The sequence below is a fragment of the Pinus tabuliformis genome, chromosome Q, assembly GCF_031772625.1.
Source record: "Pinus tabuliformis cultivar Carrire ecotype Pingquan chromosome Q, CPIR1, whole genome shotgun sequence".
Taxonomy (NCBI): Eukaryota; Viridiplantae; Streptophyta; class Pinopsida; order Pinales; family Pinaceae; genus Pinus; species Pinus tabuliformis.
Window position 1 is genome coordinate 1,155,647,652 of NC_142296.1, and position 26,725 is coordinate 1,155,674,376.

General features: G+C 39.9%; 1 protein-coding gene across 1 annotated transcript in view; it reads right to left on the reverse strand.

Annotated features, from left to right (window-relative positions):
* The window catches only part of LOC149223745 (sister chromatid cohesion protein PDS5 homolog A-like), a 112,211-nt gene that overhangs the window by 11,305 nt on the left and 74,181 nt on the right, over positions 1-26,725 (reverse strand). Inside the window, exons 7-9 of the mRNA XM_089383398.1 lie at positions 24,012-24,063; positions 23,805-23,891; positions 23,660-23,697 (exon numbers count right to left, since the gene is read on the reverse strand). Of these exons, the coding sequence (XP_089239524.1) occupies positions 23,660-23,697; positions 23,805-23,891; positions 24,012-24,063 (177 nt within the window). The remainder of the gene's footprint in view (positions 1-23,659; positions 23,698-23,804; positions 23,892-24,011; positions 24,064-26,725) is intronic.

Consider the following 26,725-nt stretch of genomic DNA (forward strand, 5'->3'; position numbering starts at 1 on the left):
ATCCTGCATAAGATCCAATGCATCCCCTAACCTTCCAGTACAACAAGTCATTAGATAAATTGAGTAAATGAGCTTACCAATCATGGACCACAAATGGGGACTTCATAATGGCCTACCCTTCCATAATGGGCTTCGGGATGTGCCAATGTTTCCTAAACTCCAAATGGGTTAACCAAGAATCCTATTAGGTGGTTTCTACTTTTAAAGGGGATAATATATTCAAGGTAAATCTTTCGAAAGGTGGTGGCATGTGGTAGATAGGTGAATGAAGTAGGAGAATGAGAAGGGGCAACTCTAGGTCACATGCTAGGGTACAAGGGTAGCTAATAAGAGGGAAGCCCACACTTGGGTTTATGATGTATAGGAGGGAGCAATCATGGTACATGAGGTGCCCCGGCCTTGATTTTTCCACCCTTCTTTATATGCCTTTTGCCTTTTTATGATTTTCTCTGATTAACTACTCGAGGCTCTAAGAGTAAGAGCATGATGTATAAGATATAACAGTGAATTCCCCCTTTAAAGGTAGGGTGGTTCATTGCCCACCAGGGGTTGGGGCAATCATGGGTTCCTACATGGTCAAGGGGGTTCATAAAACATGTAGGAACCATGGTGATGGCTATGATGATGGGGTAGAGCTCATGTATTGGCTTTTGCCCACGTGATAAATGTTCTTGTTCCAGCCATCTTTTTCATTTTGTGTTACATTTTCCTGTTGAATATGGCCAAATATGCTTTTATCTTTCTTTTTAGCTGCATCAACCTCCGTACTTTATTCCAGGCCATGAACCAAGCTATGGGAAAGGGGAAGGGGCAAGATAACCTTATGTGGACCCAGTGGAGGAATGTGGACACAGGTGGGAGAAAGGATGAATGGGGTAACAATGAGTGGAAATAGGGTAATATAAGCGGATAAGGGAGCCAGACCATGCAACCAAAATCAGGGTTTCTCACGAAACAACACCCCTAAAGCTAAATGGTCAATAAAAGAGACCCCGTGGGACTAGAATGCAAGGTTAATATCCAAAAGGGGACTAGGGGACAAGGGCACTGACTCAACCCATTGTTTCCGCCTAATCCCCCCATTAATCTGTGCCTAGAAGTGTCCATGATAAGCAAACTACAATACTCAATTACCAAATGACAAAGCACACCTTTAGGTTCGGGAAGCCCACCTTCAAACATACGACCACAGCGGATGGGCGAGGGACCACATCGCTAGCTCAGATGGCGAGAAATGGCACAATTAGCTAGTTGGTGGCTGCAAGGGGTTGTTGGCTGTCGGTTGAGGACCCTCTTGGAGAAAAAAATATCTCCTAAGGATATCACCAACAAAATGGTGGGTAACAGGGCACATACAATACTTCTTGTAGATGAATGGTTTAACCATGATTCAAGTGAAGAGTGACAGTACCTATTCCTTTCACGGGATAGGTGGCATTATCTCCAAGTATGATTTGCAAATTAGTCTTCTTTTCAACCAAATTTGAGAGGGCCTCTTTTTACCCAATGAAGTGCCTTGAGGCTCCATTATCAATCAACCAATGTATCCAGAGGAGAGCCAGTAGATAAAACGAAAATAAGATAAAATTCATTTTGTTTTTCTACAACATTACTTTCCTCATACCTGGAATTTTTTGATCTTTTGGAAGGACCATTTCCATATCTAGCAGCGGGAGCATTCCTCCTTCCTCTGTTGTTGAACTTGTTGTTCCTTTAATTTCCATTACCTTTGTAGTTGTTGTTGTCATCATCCCTTGGAGTATCCTTCTTGTCAAGACATTCTCTAGCATAGTGGCCAAACCTGTTGCAATTGTAGCATCTTCCTTTTCTTCCTTCTTTGAATTCCATCTTGAATCCTTGACCTTGTTTCCTTGGACCAGTATTGTCCTTCCTCTTAGCATGAGCAAAGAAAGCAGTAGGATCATTTCCATTTGAGGGCTTATCTCTCTCTATCATCCTTATTTCTTCTTGAGTGCATCTAACCAATAATTCATCAAAATCCAGAATCCTGTCATTGTTGAGGATGGTGGTGTTAAACACATCCCATGCCCTTATAATACCTCCAAGTTCAATAAGAGTGAGCTCTCTATCACCAACAACTTCTCCAATAGATAGAATATCATTCTTGGTTTCAGTAATCCTCGTGAAGTAGGATTGGATAGACTCTCCTCTATCCATATTGATGTCTTTCAACTTGTTCTTGAGAAAGAGGACTTGATTTGCATTGTTTACTTTGAACATCCCAACTAGCTTATCATACATCTCCTTAGATGTTTCCAAATCAAAAATATTGGCAACCAAATTATTTTGAATAGAATTTATAAAAAAATTCTTATCTTTGACCTCACCTTTCTTGTACTTTGTTTTTGCAACAGCAAGTGCATTTGAAGGAGGCTCCACCACTCTTCCCTTTACATAGTCCATAGCATCGTTCTCTTCCAAGGTCAAATCCAAAGTCATCTTCCATGCATGACAGTCGGATTTGTCCTTGACCTTGTCCTTGGATTTAAAGTATGATGTAGTCATCATTGAAGCTAGACCAATATTCTTGTCCAATAGCTTTCCTTAATGATTGATTTTCTCACTCTTGCTTGGGCTTTGTCTTCACTTGGGCTCTGATACCATGTTAATTTTAGTTAACAATGGTATGTTCTACGCTTAGCACAATTTACTTCAATGTTCCTTAGTAGCCCAATAACAATTTCCAACAGCAATCACAATAATCACATTGACAGTAAAAGCAGATAGAACATGAAACAAAGTGCAGAAGACAAGCCAAGACAAGAAGACACCAGATTTGGCGAATGCCAAGGAAAAACCCCAATGTGGGGAAAACCCTTTGATCAATTCGTCTTATTATTAAATCAAAATTTCAGCAGAGAGAGTACAAAAGTCAAATTGACTTGCCCAATAAAAAGTCAAAATAGCCCTGTAAATTTCTACAGTTAACTGCAATCAAACTTCAGCCCTAACCAAAAAGTCAATGTTGGTCAAAACAATAGCAAATCATCCCGAAAGCAACTTGATCTTCCTTAATCAAACTCAGCTTAATCAGGAGGATGAATTTAACCCAAAACAACTCGGTCAAACTTAGTCAAAGGAGAGAGAAAATTGTTATAATTTTCTACAGTCAAATAGCAATCAACCATGAAATCAACACAGGTCAAACAACCTAGAATTTCTCGGTTTTTGTGCCCAACAATGTGGCATAGAAAAATCGAACCTTTGACCCTTAAAATGCAGTGAAACTTGGTCAGCAACCCCTTGGTCAACGCTAATCAAACTTGCCTCTGAAGTCTAAAATTTCGGCTTGTAATTCTGCCCAGAAAATTTGTCCTCCTTGCCACACGTGTGAGAGAGAGAGGCCACCCAATCGCTGTACCAACCAATCTGATGAAGAGAGAGAAGAATGTCTAAGTGATGAATGTGCCAAATGAGGAGTGAGGTCTCTTGTATTTATACGATTCGTTGTGGGTGAAGAGACACATCATTGGGGTTTCTTGAGCCTACATAATGGTGAAGCCGACCTGAACAATTTACACATGTGTGGGCATAAATTCAAAATCACACTTCTGCTTCTCCGAATGAGATGATCTTTATATCAATCTTGGACCTCTCAAAAAAAGGAATCCAATGCAATCATCATCTCCATCAAATGAGTTGTCCCAAGGTGGAATTTGGCCCAAGTTGCCAATTTTAACAGGATTTTTGTACTCAATTGCACTAATGGATTGTTGTACTGGAAGGTGAGGAGAAGCATTAGATTTTATACAGGATTGTAGGTGGGTCTCCATCTTGGACTTGGCTTCCCTATACGAGATCCAAACCCTCTATAGGGTCATAATTGAACTTGTAGGGTGAGCATTGAGAACCATGGACCTCCACCATTGCAGAGAATTGATTTCCACTCCATGGACTTCTTCAACACCACACATTGCTTGTCCGTGCCCTATCCATACAGAGATGATGATGCACGTGGACCACATTGCCCTATCAGTGACACATTTGCACCTGACACTTAGCAGCCAATCCAAGGCCCAGATGAGTTTTGCTTCTTCCGGAGAGACATGGGAGGGCATGTATCATCTTCTAGTCCTCATTGATGGAGCATCGACTTTTTATTGAGCCACTGGAGACCCATGAGACCATTGATTGTGCCCCACAACCACTTGATGTTTTGCTTGGAAATCAAGGGGCCACTCCTTTGATAATTATTTATGGAGCCCTCCTCTTCACTAAAGCAGTTAGAGGACTCATTTTACTCTTCCAACAACCCTTCTTACTCCGTTATGCACTATTTCCGCCCTATTGGATTGGTAGTAGCTATTTGGTGGTCTTGTCACCAAATCAACTGTTATTTGCACATTAAAACATTATTAGGGGCTTAATTAGGCTAAATTAGGTTATATCAAACTTGAGGAGCCTCATATAAATAAGAGAGGCCTCATTTTGTATTGGATCATCATCACATTCTTAGATTAGCTCTCTTGAAGAGAATTTCACACTTTTTCTCTTAATTGTCTATTGGAGATCTCTTGATGCATTTCAATATCTTTGGAGATAAAATTTATGTTCTCTCTTGGAGCCATCTTCTTGATCTTGGATTTGGATATATCTCTTTTTGTCTTGTAAGTAATCTTGTGGAAGATTTTTTTGCATGACAAATTTCTAATGTGTGGAAATTTTGTAACTAGCTCTTTCTTTGTGTGCCCTTATTATTGAATATCATTGTAAAGGATTGCTAGATTGCAAATTTGTGCATGTTACTCATTGATGAAAAGTAGATGAATGTTCCTAGAGGAGTAGCACTTGTTTTCTTTCCATGAAAGTCCAAAAATCTTGAGTGGGTCAATGCTAGAGTGCTTGCTAGGGCATCATTTTCTAGTCTCCTTTAAGATGATTTTGGCCGAATTTCGAATCACATAGACTCCATAACCCAAGGACAAGGAACTGATCTGAGAAATCTTGGTGATCACCCTCCTTTTCTTTCTCTTTTTATCTTCTTTCTAAATTTCAACCCTAACCCTAGACAACTAGCTAGGGCTTGATGCGAGTTGCATTGGAGGGGCGTTGGAAAACCTTTTGGATAGGCTACTGCGCTGTTGTTTCCCCTAGTGATCCTCCAAATTTGAGCCCGTTCCCACGGTCGGATTGGGAGAAAAGTCAAGCCCTAGTCATATCTCTAAAAATCATCTTGAACGTCTTGGTTAGTGGTCTCCTTGAGGGTTTTGCACATAGTATTTGGTGGAATAAATCATTCTAAACCCTTTCTCTAGCTACCTTGACCTAGTGAGCTCCTTGGAGGGCCTCCTCCCGTGATTATCCATAAACCCTAGGTCTTATGTGGACCCAACCTAGGTCTCTCAATTTTAACACGTTTCCTGAAGCAGTTGCTTATTTCAAAGAGCTTATTGAGAGGTCCTATATTATTTTGGTGATCTTCACTCTAGGTATACCTAACCTTATTGTAACATCATAAATCCCTAGATCTTGATTCCTACCTTTAGGTCTTTATTAGAGAGCCAATAAGCTTCATTGAAGCAAGTAAGCTTCATATTGAACCTCTCCTTTGAATTGGCCTTGAAAATCATTACAAACCTTATCGTCGATCCTATCATCCTAAGTGATTTCCTCCATGCTAGGACTCCTCCCAACAATGAAACACCGAGAAGAGAAGGGCACTTCGGTTGTGGTGACAGCGGGCCTTGGTAACATATTGTTGTTGTGCTTTCTAGTTTTAGCCTACAAATTAGGCCTGCAAGTTTGTGCAGCAAAAATTTTGGCGTCGTTGCCAGGGAACCGAGAGGTGTGTCTTGTTCCCTTATGACATCATTGATATACCTTTTGGCGACTCCATTGGAAGAATGAAGCCCTAGTTTTTCATTGAACTTCAAAATTAATGCTTGTAGGGTGAAGCAAGCATCTCTCGTGGCACCTTTGAATTCACCCCAGCAACTCCCATTAATATTAACATCCCATACCAAAAAGAAAGATGGAGGATCCGAAACTCATTTCATTTGAACCTATAAACATTGATGACTTTTAAGGTACCCCTAATGAATTTCCTAAGAAATATCATGAATGGTTACCTAAGTTCAAAGGAGTTGCCAATCAAAATGCTCATGATCATATAGATGATTTCTTCATGGCACTAGTTTTTCGAGGGATTGATGATGATGACATAATAATGATGTTATTTGCTTTATCATTTTAAGGCAATGTTAGAGATTGGTATCCTAGTTTGCCTCTGAGAAGCATCATTGATTTTGAACAATTTGAAAATATCTTCTTGAAAAGATGGGATGGCAGCCAAGAATACATGGAGGACATTGAGAACTTGTCAATTGCAAGTTTGGGGATTAATAGCAATGAACTTGAAAACATCTCCTCTAAGGATGAAGATGAGGACCTTGATCTTGAAAGCCTCCAAATCTTGCAAGAAAGAATGCATGAATATAGTAAGTCTTGCATGGAGCAAGTAGGAAAGTATAACAAAGATCTCCTCTATCATTTTTGTGAGCAAGGAGGAAGGCTCTATGATTTAAAATGTGAATATAAGAAGAACCCTACGGATTCTCTCCTCTTAGAAGCGCAATACCAAAATTATGTTGTAAACACTTTGGGTGATATTCTTCAAGAAAAGGAGAAAGAGGAGGAGTCCTCTTTGCCTAACAATGAAGAAGGGGATGATTCTAAAGAAAATCATGATGACCAACCAAATGAGGAATCTATGAAAGATCTATGGATTACGGATTTGGGAATTGGGTACGAATATGATATAAATGGAAGCCCCAAGAAGTTCCAACCTTAGGTGCTTATTCTAATCCTCCAAACCCCATTCTTTCTTCATGGCCTTCACTAAGAGTTACAGTTGTTAGTCCTCGTCTGGTGCATGACACGTGAAGAAAAGAACATATTGTCCATCATCACTCCCTCTCAATAAAGGAATAGATATCGACCAAACCAAGCTTGCTTCTTAAGTACTCAAGCTTCTTGTTTGGTAATGCCTTTGTCAGAATATCAGCTATTTGCTCATCTATAGGAATATAATGTAGCTTCACGGCCCCATCTCGTACCAGGATTATGATATAGTTGTACTTATTGTTAATATGCTTTGTCCTATCATGAAACATTCGGTCCTCTGGAGTCTGTCAATCTTATGGAGCTTTCGTTGTCACAATGTATACATGTCGGGCTTAGTGGTCCTTCAAATAAATCTGATAGTGACTTTCTAAGCCAAACGACTTCTCTACAAACTTCACTTGCAATAACGTACTTGGCTTCAGCACTACTCAAAGAAACTATATCTTGTTTCTTGCTCATCCATAAGATCATGGAAGATCCCAAACTAAAGCATCCACCCATAGTGCTTCTTCCATCTATCTCATTGCCACCCCAATCAAAATCTGTGTATCCCAGAAGTTGGATCTCATTACCAGCATATCTAAGGCAGTGATGCATGGTTCAACAAAGATATCTTAGGGTGTGTTTGGCTACTTTCCAATGGTCATGCTTTGGCTATATCTAAAATTAACTAAGGACATTTAATGTGAAACAAATGTCAGGTCTACTATTCACAAGATACATCAAGGATCCAATCAACTGTCTGTCGTAGGTAGGATCCACCGGACTTGAATTTGAACTCCTCAACTTCTTTAGATTAGCAATTATAGGAGTTTTCGTTGGTTTGCTATCCATCATGCCAATTTTTTGTAGTATCTTGATCACATATTTTCCTTGACCAATATATATTTCCCGTGGTTTCTGTCAAACTTCTAATCCCAGATAGTAACTCATAAGCCCAAGATTCTTCATGTCAAATTTGACTGCCAACTGCCTCTTGCATTCCTGAATTCAATGTTCTACACCTGTAACAAGTAAATCATTCACATATAAAAATATGATCACTGGTTCATCCTTGACCACTTTGATGTAGAGGTTAGGATCTGCAGAACTCTTGACAAATCCAAGTCTCAATAGGTATGCATCCATTCTGGCATACCATGCTCTAAGTGCTTGCTTTAATCCATATAGAGCCTTATTCAATTTGTAGATGTGTGTCTCCCTCTTCTGGACTTCAAATCCTTGAGGTTTCTCAATGTAAACATACTCATCAATGGTCCCATTTAGAAAACTTGTTTTAACATCCATTTGATGAATGTTCCATCCCCATTGTGGCAGCCAAAGAGACAAGTGATCTAATAGTTGTGTATGTAGTTGTAGGATCAAAGGTTTCTTCATAATCGATACCTTCCTTTTGTGAAAAGCCTTTGGCCACAAATCTTTCTTTATATTTGTCAATGCTGCCATCCAAAACATGCTTTATCTTATATATCCATTTGGAAGTGACTATAGATTTGTCACTTGGTCTAGGAACAATTTCCCAGACATCATTCTTCATAATTGACTAGTATTCTTCTTGCATTGCATTCCTCCACTCTTGATGTTTAGTTGCATCTTCATAGGAGGAGGGTTCAACTTCAATGAGCTTAGTCATATAAGTTGCATAACCAGAATACCTTTTAGGTCTTTTACTTTCTCTAAAGGTTCCCTTTGTTATTGCATGTCCCTCTGCCTCTTGTAGAGTTGTCCTCAACCAAGCAGGTCTCTTACAAGTTTCTAGAATAATAACATGTTGCATAGGTCCTTCAACATCTTCTTGAATTGATGTAGGATCTTAAACATTGTCATCCTTAGATATTTCTTCAAAAATGGGTATCTCTTCCTCATCAGAATCAACTATAATATCTTTAGATTTCTTGCAAGCCATATTTTCATCAAAGATGACATCCCTATTTACTTCAATACGACGATCCTCTTTAATGTAGATTTTGTATGCCTTTGATGAAACACTATAACCAACAAAGATGCCTTTTGTACTGGTAGGATCCAATTTCTTCATCTTATCTATTGGAATGTATATGTAAACTGGACATGAAAATATTCGACGATGATCCACACTAAGCTTTTGTCCTGTAAGTGTTTCTTCAGGAGTCATATTTTTGAGAATCTTATGAGGATTTTGATTCTACAAGTAGACAATTGTTACATATGCTTCTCCCCATAAGAATTGAGGGAGATCTTGATCATGTAGCATGGCTCTGACACATTCTTCAATTGTTTTGTTCTTCCTTTCAACCACACCATTATGTTCAGGATTATAAGGAACAATTAGCTCCCTCTTAATCCTTGCTTCCTTGCAAAATGCTATAAGCTCTTTGGAGGTATATTCTCCACCATTATCAAACCTTAGAGTCTTGATCTTTCTTTCTGTCAGATTCTCTACTTCATTCTTGAATTCTTGAAACTTCTTGAATACCTCATCTTTGTTCTTGAGGAGGTATAACCATGTTTTTCAAGAGAAATCATCAATAAATGTCATATAATATTGATGGCCTCCAAGAGATTGTACTGCCATAGGACCACACACATCAGAGTGTATGAGATCTAAGATTTCATTTAATATGGTATCACTTCTTACAAAGGGTTTTTTCACATTCTTCCTAGAGCACATCCCTTACATACTCCATGATCTTCCTTTAATTCAGGGATGCTAGTGAACATTTGATTCAAAGATGACAATATCTTGTAGTGAAGGTGTCCATACCTTCCATACAATAGTTCAGAAGGGTTGACATCTAAGTGTATTAGGGCTTGAGGTAGATATGTAAGAAGTCTATATAGTGTCCACTCACAAATCTCAATTATCTTAGCATGTTCAATACTAGAGCCCTTTCCCCAAACCAAAACTTTGCCATCAACAAAAGCAATCTTGTCACCTTCATTTTCTAAACAAGAAATAGAAAGTAAATTTTTCTTCAAACTTGGAACATATAGTATGTTGTCAAGGTGAATACTTCCATTGGTCGCTAGCTCTAACAAAGTCGACCCCATTCCTTTCACTAGATAGCTCTTCTTGTTTCTAAGTTCCACTGAATGAGAAGAGGTCCCTTTTGACAAAGTCTAGAGTTGACTCCATTAACTTTCCATGTGTCTAGAAGCTCCACTGTCAATAACCCATACATTATCATTCTTGAAAGTGCCTAACGGAGTGGAGAAGAAACTTCCATCCATCACTTCTTTTGCTAGCTTGGAGATGTTCTTTGAGATGTATTCCTTGATAGTTATAGTGAGGCTCCCAAGAAACTTGAAAACCTTCTTCATAAACCTTGCCATTGATAAGAAAGTGCCAACCAAGATGTGATCTTCAATCTCCTTCTTGCACCTTAGCGCTGATACCATGCTAGAAAATCAAGGTTCTTATATTATGTTTGACTTTCAATAATAATTACTTGTGTTGTTAGTTGGCCTTTTATTACTTTTATTTCTTGTTCATCAAGCAATTACCAAAACAATGAAGATCACAAAGAGACAACGTACACAATATATAGGCTCCAAGCCAAGGGAAAACCACTCCAAAGGAAAAACCTAGAATGAATACTTCTCTTGTTATAGAATCAGTTCAAAATGAAACTTCCTAGACCCAAAGACCAAAGCCAAAAATCCTTCTAAACACAAAGTCAACCCTTCAACAAGATCTCCTTCAAGCAAGATGAAATCTTCAAGGTGAACAAGGATCGAACCTCTTCAAAGACTTCTCCAAATAGGTCTTGGCCTCCACTTTAGATCTGCAACTTCGACCTACAATGCTCGACCCTGCAATTAGCCTAGAAACCCTAGTATTTTGCATATGTGGACAGATTAGGTCTTCTTTTCGTCCTTCCTTCTTTCACTAGGTATTTCTATTTGCTTTCTTGCCTTTCACACTTGCTTCTCTACTTCTTCAATTGTAGATCAAAATTGTTGTGTGTGTGTCCTTCAAATGAGTTGAAGTCCTTATTTATAAGGCTTCTTTTGGGTCGACTTGTCCTTGTTAGGGCTGACTTGGTATTGGAGAATAAATTAACTTTCTTGACTGAAAAATAATTATTTTATTTTGTTACAAGGAGTACTTCGACCTACAATGCTCGACCCTGCAATTAGCCTAGAAACCCTAGTATTTTGCATATGTGGACAGATTAGGTCTTCTTTTCGTCCTTCCTTCTTTCACTAGGTATTTCTATTTGCTTTCTTGCCTTTCACACTTGCTTCTCTACTTCTTCAATTGTAGATCAAAATTGTTGTGTGTGTGTCCTTCAAATGAGTTGAAGTCCTTATTTATAAGGCTTCTTTTGGGTCGACTTGTCCTTGTTAGGGCTGACTTGGTATTGGAGAATAAATTAACTTTCTTGACTGAAAAATAATTATTTTATTTTGTTACAAGGAGTCCAAATGGGACTATAATACATGAGAAAAACTCTTCATTGACCTAGAAATCCCTAAAAGCATGAAGAACATGCTTTGACCTAGACTCTAAGCATAAAACCCATGTTTGAACAAATAAAAATTCCTTTACTCTTTTTATATAAAATATACAATGTCATGTTTACAAAGGTCATTATGAAGACCACATCTAGTTACATTCTCCAACAGGAATAGAGTACTTATACCTTGGCATTTAATATATAAGCCTTTCTAGGTTTTGTTGATATTTTATCCCATTAAAATGAGAGTTGATATCTATCACTTTGAGCCATAGTAATTGAATATCTTATAGGTGATTTAGGAAAGCCAAACTTGTGGTTAAATACCACTAAATATTAGAGAAAGGTTGTTGAGGAGATAGTGGCAAACCTTTCTCTTGTTACAATAAGGTTTGGTTCTACCTAGTGAGGCTTTGCACTAGGCCTACTCAATTTTGTGGCAACATTCATGGCACCATTTCAAGGGAGGACAAGAGAGGTCAAATCGAGAATCCTCAATCTAGATAAAAGTCTGAGGACCCTCTTGTTATATTCCAAAACATGTACTATGACCGTAGGAATACAGGGCATGCACCTTTCTTGTTATCCCTAGTGATCAATAATCTTACATTGCACAATTGTATGATTGAATATGGAGCCTTTGCAAATGTTATGCTTTTGAAAGTCATGAATCAATTAGAGATGCAAACTACTTTGCCTTATAGGATTGTGTCAAAGTCCATTCCTGTGCATGATCTAATTAAGGACGTCAAATTTTCTTTAGCCACCAACAAAGACATATATGCATTAATAGACATACTGTTCATAGATGTCCCTAATGCCTAGGACATGCTTCTGTCAAAAAAATGGTCAACGTCTATTGGTGGGTATTTGCAAATGGATTTATCATATGGTACCATACATACCACTAATGGGAAACCATTTATCCTATACTGAGACCCACACATGGCAAAGGATATGGAAGATATTGACCCTTTCCTTTTCCCAAGCATCCTGACAACACAAAAGGTAACCCAAATCCTTTAAACCTACAAATGAATTGGAAGCACTGAGTCTAATATCTAAGAAAGACCTAAGGTAATTGAGGAAGTAGGAGGATATGTATGTCAAGTAAGCTCAAGACATTCCTCTAAAAGTAAAAACCAGGTACCAAAACAATAAGAAGAAACAATGGGTACAATAACAAGGAAAATATTTCCAAGTTAGAGATGTAGTACTTCTGGAGAATGACCCTTATCCTTGTAAGGTTTGCGGTAAAATATGAGTAGGTTACCTTTATATAGCCAACCTTGACATGGAGCCCTTGTCATTACTTGTAGAGGAAAGCGCCTCCCCTCTTTTAGTGGAACTTGATGCATTCATGATTAGATACTTGCATTGCATTTGTGTGTTTTGCATTATTTTATGTGCATCCTGCTTTTATATTATTCATAATGTGTAAGCATAGTAATTAGATATCATGCATTGTTCTAGCTAACAATTTATTTTAATATTTTTTATCTTATATCACAAGGGTGATGATAACACCTTGCTCAGTTGCTATCAACAAGTTGATGTGAGTGTACAAGTAACAGGTCCATGAGCGCTAGGGATTGCTGGAGATCTTATGCACTCCTCATTTGAGCACGTCTTGTTAAATTATGGTATGTTCTATGCTTAGAGCAATTTACTTCAATTCTTCTTATTAGCCATATAAGTAAAATGCTGATAGAACATAAATAAAATCGACAGAAGACAAGCCAAGACAAGAGACACAAGATGTGGTGGCTAGCCAGGGACAAACCCCAATGCGGGGAAACCCTTTGATCAATTCTTCTATATTCTTCAATAATTCAGTAGAGAGAGATAGTACAATATCACAAATTTGTGATTTATAACATCAGCAGCATAAATCAAATCAGCAAGGTCAGAGTTGGTCAAACAGCTCGCCAATGACCTTAAGATATCATAGGAGAACTCAGCCTCCAACAACAAGTATGTGTAGCCCAAAACAGTGAAAGAAAGATGGTCAAATCAGCAATGAATGCTACAGCAAACTGCAGCTAGCCCTAACCAATCAACGTTGTCCCAAATCAGCTCTCTAAAAGTCAACGCAACACTTCTTCTAGCCTAGGAGAGGCTACCCATGCAAAGCCGAAGTCAAAGAAGGTAAGACGCTAGTCAAAGCATGCCTAAATCACCCCAAACAAGATGGTTGTACCTTCCTGCGTGCTCGCTGCCCTAGCTGCATCCTCACAATGATGCCCGAACTATGTCCTCTTTTCTACGTGTGAGAGAGTCTTCTTTCTCCTTCGTATACCCAAGAGACAAGGAGAGAGGAGGTGTGAGAATGAGAGTGAGTGAAATGAGACAATGTCTCCTCCTTTTATATGCAACGTTGAGGTTAGTTGGGGGTGTGCAACACAACTTAACTTGCTGGCCGAACATGACAAATTGTCAAGAAATATAAATAAATTCATATCTCCATGAATACATGTCGGAATCGGCTGATCGTTAGATCAATCCTACACCTCTCGACGAGAGGAATCCAAGAAAAATGTCATCTGCCATAAATAAGATGATCCGCAAGGCTTTTATTGTCCCAACCCTTATTAGTGATATACTAACTCATCTTGACATGGTAATGGAAAACCTCTAAATCATGCTTGGGATCCTAAGCTATGCACCCAAAAAAGGCAACTTATAAAGAAGTAAAAGGTGCACCAGAAGGGTGGAAAACACAAGTCGATGAAAGGGGTAACTCAAGCCTCCACGACGGCTCACCCCTTGCCTCTATACACTCATGATGTTGGGCTTCCATTAGCTAGTCCAGTGACTAGAGCACCTTTCCTTAAAGTCATTCCCACTCTACACCCACCATCTTTCACAGACACCTATGGATTGATGAGCTAACTTGGGACATGTCTCTTCCCCTTGGGGCCTGAAAACACCCAATAGAGTTATTGACCTAAACATCCCTAACATAAGGACGTAACTTGTTTACAAGACTTTATCTAGTTAGACATTTGAAGGTGAGCTTTGTGTGAAGTATTCGTGTGCCCCTAACATTAGGTAAGGTCCACTATGATACATTTGTGGTTATTGTGCCTCCTGATTATTGGTTTCACTTGATCTTGAGAGGGTTTTATTAAGTGGTTTTATCACAAACGCAAAAGCCTCTTGAGAGATGATTTTCATCCCTTGCAACAACATTCTAGAGGTCATTCTACCCATTCCAGAGAGTAGATATGACCTTTGTTGATGCAGGGTTGTCCCTCCAGAGCAGAGGGTTGGGCTATTGGATGGTTACACATGATACTTCATACTTTGGGGTACCCATAGATGTTGAAATGTTGAACCACTAAAGCTTGGTGTTGGATTTATTGAGGATGTGCCCAAATGGACCAAGGACATACCTAGGTAAGCCTTGAAATTGTTTGACGGGTGTTGTTTATTCTAGAGCTCCGATGATGATGGTTATCCTTGAGATGATAGGGGAGGGTTTTCACATCACTAATTGACCCCAACACTTGAGCATATTGTGCCATGTAACCCCTTTTTCCCTTAAAGGGTGTCTTAAGGAGCATGTTGATGACGTCATGGATTTGGAGGCATACCCATGGGCATTGGACTATTTCTTGAAGTAGGGAGCACTCATGACCTATTTTTCACTTGCTTGTGGCATTTTGAGTTCCTTGGGAGGATGACGTCATAGTAGAGGTGCCATTTCTCCCACACGTCTAGGCTTTTTTAACATTATTTGTTATGTTTTTGAGATATTATAAGGTTGGCTCATAACCTCTCACTTGTTAGACAATCAAACAAACTTGTATTAGGGATTTTAAACACAAATTTGTAAAAACACGGGTATTAAGCCTCATATAAATATAGTTTCCCCTTATTTCATTTTAATCATCCCACATTTATCACTCTTCTCTTGTGGAAGAGTGCAAATTAGTCTTTTTCACTACTTGGGAAAAGATGTGACTTTTCTTTGGTGCAAATTCTTTTGAAGATGGTATTTTCCATGGAGATGTTTTCTTGGATTGAAAGAACTGTTTCTTGGAGAATTCAGTAAGCTTCATGCCTTATCATTTACATTTTCCATATTGTACTTGTGAAGTAGATTTTCTATTTTATGTCATGACTAAACGCTAAATACATATTGAAATCTTGTTCCTATTGTTGCCTAAGATGTACACCTAAGCGTGGGAAATGTTTCTAACCCCACAAGGTATAGTCTTTAAGGCGCAACGCTCAGAGAAGGGGTTGTCACCTATTCCCAACCCTATCTGATTAAGCTCTCTCCTGGGAAAGCTATGGGGGTAGTCCTTGTTAGACAATTTTTTCAACAACCCGAGGAAGCAAAGTACCAATTTTTTTTTCAAGAATCAAAGTCATGAACCAACATGATTATATCATTGTAAACCCAATTTCTGCAACTGTCATTGTAAATGATGCTAGTATGACCATTTAATTATGTACCAACACCTAGATTACATAAGATGTGGCACCAACCAAGGACAAACCCCAATGTGGGGAAACCCTTGATCAATTCTTCTTATAATCTTCAATAGTTTAGCAGAGAGAGATAGTATAACTTACAAATCTAATAATTTATAACAACCTAACTAGAAAAGTCAACATTGGTCAACAAGAATGATTTGACCCTCAACAATTCGATCAACTTCAATCAACTTCGGCCTCCAAACAGCAAGATGAATCAACCCTCAAAATAGTGAAATTCAGCCCAATCAAAGTCTGGTTAAATAGTCAACCTGCTATCAACCCTAACCACAATCAACGTTGGTCAAACAGTCAATAGTTTGCCTCGATTTTGTGCCAAGAAATGTGGCCTGCCCAAACAGAAATTCCTCACACAAAACGCAATCAAACAAGTCAACGTTGTTGGTCAATGCTTGGTCAAACTATCCCTGAAATTCAATCAACACCCAAAACAGAAAATTGTCCTTCTTTCCTTCGCACGTGTGGAGAGAGATGTTGCCCAGAAATGCGTACCCAATCAATGAGAGAGAGATGTGGGAAGAGTGAGTGTGTCCAAATGAGGATGCGGCATCATGTATTTATAACAAACGTTGAGGATGAATAGACGTGATTGTTGGGCTTCTGAGCCTAGATGAGTTTGTTCGCCGACCTTGACAATTTGTCCATAATCAAAATAAATTTATAACTTCATTTCTACATATCAAAATCAAATAATAATCTCTAGATCAATCCTACTCCTCTCGGAGAGAGGAATCCAAGAAAAATATCAATTGCCATAAATAAGATGACCCATGTAGAGTTTGCCCCTAGTTGCCAATTTTAACACTCCCTCTCTACTTGGGAGAACTCCACCTGCTAATCCACCTGCCAATTTGTACTATCTCTACCATCAATGCACTCCTCTGCTCTGCTCTGCTGAACTATGAAGAAGAAGAAGTGATCCAGAATGTATCATACCATTCTCTACTGACCCGAAGTCAATCCCAATCAAAAGAGAGTGTCTCATACCACTCTTACTAACCCAAAGTCAATTCCCATTGATCCAAGATCAATATCAGTCATCCTAGCATAGGGAGTACTGTAGTACACGATGCATCCATTGGTAGTCCTATGGTCCCTATCCTCATTTCCCTACTCATTGGCTAGATGAGAAGTACTTCCCAAGAGTCCCAAACTCCATGGGTAGGATGTCTCGACAGGAGAAGGATGAACCACTCATCCTGCCTACATGTCACCAAGGGGTATCATAGGGGAAGATTGAACCACTCACCTTGTACATAGCAAACCACTAGGGGAAGGCCGAACCACTCGCCTTGTACACAGCAAACCACTAGGGAACCACTCACCCTATGGTTGCTCACCACTCCAAGAAGTATCTAAAGCCCCCCAAAGCTCCCAAAGCTCAATGTCCATCTCATACAGGACCCTCATAAGAGGGTCTCTCCACGACTCCAAGTCGTTCTCGGAAGGCCAAGAATTTGATCTTCCGCAGGGGCTTTGTCAGAATATGGCGACCTACTCATCAATCCTAATGTGATGGAGCCTTATTGCTCCTTGTTGTACCATGTCCGGATAAAGTGGTACGTGATATCTATATGCTTGAAGCGATCATGTAACATGGGATTCTCTGAATCAGATCCCACTCTGGTTGTTGCAGAGGATCACGGTGGTATCCAGCACATGTCCAAACAGCTAACTGAAGAGCTTCCTCAACCAGACAGCTTCACAGGAGGCCATACTAGTAGCTATGTATTTGGCCTCAGCGGTGCTCAAGGCAACCGATTTCTACTTCCTGTCCATCCAGGATATCTCAGTCCATGAGTGATTGTGCCCCAAAGATATCTCAGAAGATTCTTGGCGGCAATCCAATGTATATGATGAGGCTCAATGTGTTAACTGCAAAACATATGTTCGAACAGGATTTCACCAAGAACATCAGTGCTCCTTTCAGTTGACGATACTCAAAAGCATTTCCCAATTCAGGTCCAGCAGCACTACCACATAACTTCTTAAAGTTAAGTTCCATTGGAGTAGTCACAGGCTTGCAATCCACCATCCCAAATCTTTCCAATATCTTCACAACATATTTTCCTTGAGAGAGGAAAATTTCACCTCGCTTTTTCCAAACCTCCAACCCTAGGAAACAGTGCATCGGTCCTAGGTCCTTCATCTCAAATTCAAAAGCCAACTCCCTCTTATAGTTGTGAATGAGAGGGTCTGCACTTGTCAGAAAAGAGGTCGTCCACATGAAGTACCAGAATGAGAGATTTATCATTTTCAACCTTAAAGTAAAGGTTCAGATCGGCTTCACTTCTAGTGAATCCCAGCTTCATCAGATAGCTATCGATCCTCTCATACCAAAACTGAGGTGCTTACTTCAACCCATAGAGAGCTTTCTTCAACTTGCATACATGAGATTCTCGATCATGAACCTCAAACCCCTCGGGTTGTTCCACATAAACTTCCTCTTTGATTGAACCATGCAAGAAGGCGGTCTTGACATCCATCTGATGTAGGTTCCATCCTTGCGAGGCAGCAAGGGCTATGATTGAGCAGATGGTGGTGTATCAGGCATCAGGTGAAAATATCTCATCGTAATTTACACCTTCCTTCTGAGAGAAGCCTCGGGCAATAAAGCGAGCCTTGAAATTTTTGCACTTCCATCAACTCCATGCTTGATTTTATAGAGCCACTTAGAGGTGACAACCAATTTGTCCTGGGTCTAGGGACCACATCTTAGACATCATTATTCATAATTGACTCGTATTCTTCATTCATAGCATCCTTCCATAATTGTTGCTTCACAGCTTCCTCGAATGATGAAGGCTCATTTTGGATGATAGTGCTCATGGCGGTCCAATATCCTTGATACCTGTTCGACTTCTTGCTTTCACAGAAAGTTCCCCTTGGTGCAATGTGTCCCTCGGCATCTTCAAGAGTCTCCCTAAGACATGAGGATCTCCTTTTGGAGGAGGCGGGCTCATGAGGAGGAGGATCAATAGGATCCATAGGTTCATCAACATCTAGCATCGTTTCGTCCTCTTTTCCATCCTGATTTCCAGTGTCAGCTTCTTTGTCCTTCCATAGGATATGAAGGTTGTTGATCTTCCTGAGGGCCATATCTTCGTCGAAGGTGACATCATGACTTATCTCAACTTCCTTTTGACCAGCCACATAAATTATATATCCCTTAGAATTTTCACTACAGCCCACAAAAATTCCTTTCTTCCCAGATGCACCCAATTTGCTTATTTTCTCTTTCGGCACATGAAAATATATGGGGCTTCCAAAAATTCTAAAATGAGAGACATCGGGTTTCTTACGAGTGAACATTTCTTCGGGAGTCTTGGAGTCCAATGCTTGATGAGGACATTGGTTTTGAACATACACGGCGGTATTTGTAGGTTCAGCCCATAGAAACTTCGGAAGGCCTTGATCAGGCACGAACAGCTTCTACAATAGAGCGATTCTTCCTTTCAACCCCACCATTTTGCTCGGGAGTGTATGGCGTTGTAGTCTCCCTCTTAATGCCAGCTTCTCTGCAATAATCTTGGAATTCATTGGACTTGTACTCAGTCCCATTATCAGTCCTCAATATCTTGATTTCTTCTCGAATTGGCTTTCGATCAAGGCTTTGAAGTGTCAGAACCAAGTGAACACTTCATCCTTCCTCTTCAAGAAGTAGATCCAAGTCTTGGGAGAATAATCACCCACAAAGGTGAGATGATATAAGTATCCTCCCAAGGAGTTTATGAGCATCATACCAGATATGTCGGAGTGGATCAATAGCAATATCTTTGTGGTCTTGCTATTACTTGACGAGAATGGTCCCCTTGTAAGTTTTCCTTCGGCACATCCCAAACATACACCTTCATGCTCTACTTTGAACTCGAGCATACCTGTCACCATCTGTCTCACATCGGGTAGGGCCTTATAATGAATATGGGCGAACCTCCGGTGCCATTGTTCAAATTGTAAAGATGTGTCACAAGACATGGCTCCCAATGGACTTCCTCCAACTTGATACAAAGTGTCAACCCTAAACCCAAGAGTAAAAGCATCTTTAAAATTTCTTTTCCAAACACGTACCTTTCCAATGATAAAATCCACCTTGGATCCTTTATCTTCCATTGCTGAAATGGACACTCGGTTCTTCTTAAGGTAGGGTACATATAGTACTTCTTGCAAATGAATAGTGTTACCTTGATTCAATTGAAGCGTAACATTCCCTACTCCCTTCACGGGATAGGTGGCATCATCTCCAAGGATGATCTCCAAGTTTGTCTCCTTTTCTATTAGATTAAAGAGGGCTTCCTTGTATCTGGTGAAGTGCCTTGAGGCACCACTATCAATCAGCCAATTTCCCTAAGTGTCCGGAGGAGAGGCAGTGGAGAGGGTCGATATAAGATACTACTCTTTTTGCTTATTGTTAACAACATTGGATTCTTCATAGCTAGAGTTCCTTGATATCCCACATTCCTTTTTCCCTTGCCATTGCACCAGCCATTCCTTTGATCATTGTTGTTGAAGTTTCCCCTTGAATGATTGTGATCATCATCATGCGATGTGTCCCTTCTAATTGGACACTCCCTTGCATAGTGGCCAAACTTATTGCAAACAAAGCATCTTCCCTTCCTTCCATTTTTGAATCCCGCTCTTCCTTGACTTTGCTTCTTTGAAGCTGCATTGTTCTTCCTCTTGGCATGAGCGGAGAATGCAGTCGGGTTGCTTCTCTTAGAAGGCATTTCTTGCTCCACCATTCTTGTTTCTTCTTGAATGCATCTCGACATCAATCCTTCAAACCCTGGAATTCAATCATTATTGAGTATAGTGGTTCTAAATACATACCACTCAGGTGGGAGTCCTCCAAGTGTGGCAAGAGTAAGTTCCCTGTCAGGAATGACTTCTCAAATCAAGAGTAGATCATTCTTGATCTCAATAATCCTCAAGAAATGGGATTGAATGTCCTCTTCCTTGCCCTTCTTAATATCCTTCAACTTATTCTTGAGAAATAGAATTTGATTATCGTTACTAACCTTGAACATGCCGACCAACCTGTCGTAGATCTCCTTGGACGTCTTCAATTCGGAGATATAGGCCACCAAATGCTTGTCAATGGAATCCCCGATAATCTTCTTCGCTTTGACTTCAGCCCTATTGTACTTGGTCTTCGCAGCAGCCGGCGCATTTGAAGGAGGTTTGGGGATTTTACCCTGCACATAATCCATAACTTCAAACAAAACAGTATCTTCAAGGCTGCTCTTTCACCTACTTTCCTTTTGGAGGCATATTAAATTTAAATTTCATTCTTTTGATTTCTTTTTAGGGCCGACTTGAATACCAACCATAGCCACCAAAAATCAACACTCCTCATATCCCCCCAAGCACAAGGAGCATAGAAAGGCATCTCCGATTCTCCACTCATTCAGTGAACCAGCAGCAATGAGAGCCTTGGAATTCCATGTAAACAACAGCCCTGGGATAGCCATTTACACAAGAGAAGCATTGTAAAATCATGCTGTCCAAATCTCTCAGATTCACCACACTTCTCAAAACTTGATAGCATTTTCTTTGCAAATTGTGAGCATCCACCATTGGAACTGTTTACTACTTCTTGAGGAGGGAGCTAGCAAAAGGAGGAAGGAGAACCTTCCATTGGAGGATAGCAGAGGTGTTAATTTTGAGTTAACATGTTCTTTGCTTAGGTTAGTTACTTCATTAGATCATTGGCCCAGTATCAATTCCATTAATCCATTAGCAATCACATTAATCATCATCATATGACAGTAACTAATGAAAGAACATTAAACGTAAGTGCAGAAGATAAGCCAAGACAAGAGGACACAAGAATTTGGCTCAAGCCAGGGAAAAACCCCAAGATGGGGAAAACCCTTGATCAAATCTTCTTATTATCAATTTATCAAATGTTCAGGAGAGAGAGAGAGATAGAGTACAATGACTTAAAGTCAAAACTGACTTGCCGATTAGAAGATGTCACATCACAGCCCTTAGACAAATAGGTGGTCCACTCAAAACTGCAATCCAGGCATGAGTTGGAGACATACTACTGAAGAGGGATTATCTGGTTAGGGTTGTTGAAGACCCTTCTTACTGCATCAAGACTTATTCTCTTAACTGTAGCTTTGATTGATAAGCAAGGAGCAGCATTCTCCTTTTCTGAACAGCAATGTCACTTCATCTATTGAGACTTGATGAGAGGGTAGCTCTTAGGTCTTTCAGCACCCCAGAAATGAGACACAACCTTCTGCAATTGACATAGGTACCTGCGGCCCAAAAACAGAGAGAGAAATGACTACAAAACAATGCCCAGAACAGCCATGTTCTCACCTTCTAGCCTGCGGCCTTCTGCCCTGAATGTGGTCTACCAAACAGTCATGAAAAACCCAAACGTCTGCCCTATTCCTCCTTCACTTGGAGTCCCTTCTTCCTGCGGCTAGATCAGAGAACCTTTGTGATGAAAATTGCTCCTTGGATGACTGTCATATAAGGGTGGAAGCACTCCTATTTATACAATTCTGTAGAGGGTCAAGAGACATGTCTATTTGATCTGTTGAGCCGACATAGAGATAAGGCCGACCTTGATAATATTTGTGTGAGAGAATAAATTCAAAAACCCACTTTAACTTATCCAAATTTGACAATCTTTAGATCGATTTTCGTCCTCTCGAAAAGAGGAATTTAAAGCTGTAGATATCTTCCCCAAAGGAGCTGTCCAAAGTGGAATTTGGCCCTAGTTTCCAATTTTAACAAGAGGGCTCCACTAGCCCAACATTCTCCTTTGTGTCTATTTGCAAACCATTGTCTTGACTCATTCTTAATAAAGGAGTCATTGCTTCCCAATTTACATTTTGTTTCTTGTTTTTGTGTATTGTTCATTAATGATTGAAAGCAGCATTGTTTATTTCTATTTGGTTTCTCTTCGATTCTAACCATCTCTGTGGACTTGTGTAGGTAGCAACAACCTATCGATCAAGTGGAATTTGGCACAACTCTTCAACAAATTCCATACCACAGTATGAATCCCTTGAAAATTTTATTATTGAAAGTGTCTTGCTGGCCCAATTGGAGAACAAAATCACTCTCTACCTACCAACCCCAAGTCAACCGCTGGAAACTTGCCCCTCTTCCAGGAAGACCTCACATGCTTTAAGTTCATTATTTAAAATTCATGGGACTTCAGTCATGTACCCATATTGTGGCTTCCACATTAACCATCCTTTACCTCCTACTCAAACCATTTGACCTATTTTATTCTTCATCATTTTTGGATGTGTCACGTGTCCCCTCCCATGTCACAAACTTCCATTATTCTGCACCCCAAAGGTTCTTTTCATAGAAGGATCTTGCAACTCAGGCATGATGCCACAATCTAGATCCATGACATGCAAGTCTTCTTAGATTTTCATGGTAGCTTTCATCCAAAAACAAAATTGTCTGCCTACATATTTTTACATAAAACATACCCTCGGGAACCCATCACCATGAATTTCCCGGGAACCTCATATGTTACAGGTTGTGACCTTACATCTACCATGTCAAATCATTGTTAGTCATGCAAGACGCACACATCGGCATAAGATGACTGATCACCATGTGCACTTGTTTTCATGTCGGTAAGTAAAAATGGCAATTAAAAGTCAACTATTTTTTATCTCTTCCTCTAAGCCTTGATTTTGGTTTTAGGAACTGTAAAGAGTTTAGACTGTGGAGGCTCTGTTTTGTTAAACATTCTGTAACTCTCCCAATTAGTCAGACCATTGTTTCCAAAAAATATGAGAAAAGGATTCTACATGGAAACAAAAATCCTAGTAAATTACTTTAATTTTAAAAGAAATGGATCTGATAAGTACCCAGTAGAGTTAGCACTTCTGATTGATGTCCTCCCCTCCTGGGAAAAGAAAAAACAAGTATTCCCTTAGAAACCTAAAAATTACATGATACCTACAAATTATTTTACAATCGTCATAGAAAAATTAATAATATGCTTGGACAAACCTTCATAGGCATGGGGTTTCCATCAATTAGTTCCCACCGCTCCTTGCCTAGTCTTAGGAATTCGACATCTCCATCATTATAAATCACCTGCACAACTTGACTTTATATCAAAATTTGTCATACATTAAATAACAAATAAGAAGAAGAAGAAAACCACCTTACTTCATGATAGAAAAATTTAAAAACAAAAAAGTCTTTGGCTTTTACCTTGTGCTTTCTATATCTAAGATCATACGACTCCACAACTCCTTCATAAAACCTTCACAAAACCACAAAAAGGTAAACATCTAATTTGCAGCAATCGGTCCCACAATTCATATCCATCTCCTAAAGTTTAAAACATCTATTTTAGCATTGTAAAAATCAAAAGGCTGCTAGGAAGAAAAAAGAGTGTTAGTAGATCCTTTTTTCTTTTTATTTACCCAGAGAAAAAAATTTGTAATTTCGTTTCATTATAAAAGTTAAAACAAAATTACAATAGTCAGATGCTATTGGTGCTCATAGAATTTTCCTCCTCTCAAGCCCAAAAGAATGACTTTTGAAAAGTCTTAACAAACAACATTTTTCCTGTACTTCAAAAAACAGCATCTAACATATGTTATGACAACCAAAAAACATCTTTCTTGGACGCGTCTGCAACCCTAGCGCGTCTGCTGAGAGATCCCGCTTGCGCCCTCCCTCATGGAGCATGGAGGCGGCCCTGCGGCCCCTCCCCCCTTCCCTCCGGAGATCGAAGCCTTCAAGGCTCTTGTCTCAGCAACAGGAAAACGTCAGGCCTCTGGCCAGCAGCAAAAATTCGTCAAAAAACTGGACAGCATACCCAAGGTAGCTTTGCCTGAGGAGGAAATCTGCAGATCCGCGCTAAATCTTGCAGAAAGAGGTCTGATCGGTCAGTTCACCGGTTTGTGGCCATCCCCGAGAGCAGTCGAAGAATGGGTCAAAAGGAATTGGCTACCTTTGGTAAACGAAGGAATCAAGATCTATTTTGTAGGCAAAGGGTTTTTTGTCTTCTTGTTTGACAGTACAGAGGACAGAGGCCTGATTTTCAGAAACGGGCCTTATTTCATGGGGCCTCAAGGACTCTACTTGAACAAATGGTCCACTGATTTTGATCCAGCGCAAGACGTGCCCAAGGCGGTTCCTGTTTGGGTGCGCCTCCCGCATCTGCCTCTGCATTGCTGGAATCAAAGCTCCCTCCAATCCATTGGAAATGCACTTGGAAAATACATAGACCAGGCCCCAAGGAAGGATCAGTACTCTTGTGCACGGATTTGCGTGGAGGTCGACTTGGAAACAGGATTACCCGAAGCGATTCAGTTATCGGTGGCAAACTGGACACACATACAAGAGCTTGATTATGAACAGCTGCCATTCAAGTGTAGATTCTGTCATGAGTACGGGCACTTTGCAAGATACTGCAAAAAAAGAAATGAGGAGACATCAGAGAAAGAAAAAGAAGAACAATGGAAACAGGCAAAGAAGACAACATTCAGCAGGCAGAATAACAAAAACAAGGCAAAAGGGACAGAGAACAAAACAGATAATGGAAGCACGAGTAACCAAAACGCTGGTAGTAGTGAAAAAAAAGGCAATGAGGCGGACAAAAACCCCTTTGAAATCCTCACGCCTCCTTCAGATCCACCGGAAGCAGGGAAGAAGAACCTCCACAGCAGGAGAATATTGAAACTACAGAACCAGGTAATAACCCAATCCCCAACTCATGCAATATCTCTTCCCCTACATACGCAGATATAATCAAAAAAAAGAAGAAAACCGTAGAGAATATGGGATCATCAGATGATGAAACATTTGAAAGGTCAACAAAAAGGGCGGGGAGAAGATCAAACAAGGAAGCTAGAGAAGAGGAGTCAGAAAGACAAAAAACCCTAGGCAGTCAAGCTACTATCGAAATGACACTAGGGAGGAATATCAGGCCTAGAGCCTCCAAAGGAGGAGGGCCTATCCCTATAAGCGGTAAATGATGCAGTTGATCTCTTGGAACTGTAGGGGTCTGGGTAATCCCAACAAGGCAGAGGCTATCAAAGACTTATTGAAGATGGAGACCGCGGACATCCTAATGCTCCAAGAGACCAAAATAGAAGGGGAAACTCTTCTAAACACCAGTGCTATAAAATGGAAATTTGACTCAGGAAAGGCTGTTAGTGCAAGAGGCACAGCTGGAGGAATAGGTACTTTTTGGACAAAAGACTTCTCCCTAGAACGATTCTTAGCAACCCAACATTGGATCTTCACAGAGCTGCGTCACACCGTAAGTAATCTTTCCCTCGCTCTGTTTAACTTGTATGTCCCTGTTCAGTATGAAGAAAAGAGAGAGTGTTGGAGGACACTTATGGATTATATAGCGCAAATCAGCCCCTCAAATTTAGTCATAGGTGGTGATCTGAATATAACTCTAGATCACAAAGAAAAGAAAGGAGGGATTCAGTCTAGAGATCCTTTCATCAATACAGTGGGCAATCTGATTCTGCAATGGGATTTGGTAGACTTCAAACCAGTGAAAGGCAAATACACCTGGACAAATAATAGAACCGGAGAAAATCATATTTCTGCCAGATTGGACAGGTTTCTCATCAGCAGCTCTCTAATGATGGACAAAAGAATAGCATTCACCAAGATTCTCCCAAAGCTCACATCGGATCATAAGCCTATCCTCTTATGCCTAAAAGAAGAAGAAGATTTAGGTCCCCTTCCATTTCGCTTCAACCCCCTCTGGGCAGGGAAAGAAGGGTTTATAGAAACAGTTCAAGCAGCATGGAGGATTGATGTTTTCGGTTCCCCAAGCTATGTGTGGGAACAAAAAATGAAAAACACAAAAAAAGCGCTCAAAAGCTGGATAAAGAAATCCATGCAATCTCCCAATAGACAGAGGAAGGAGGCAGTTCTTCAATTGGAAGGAATAC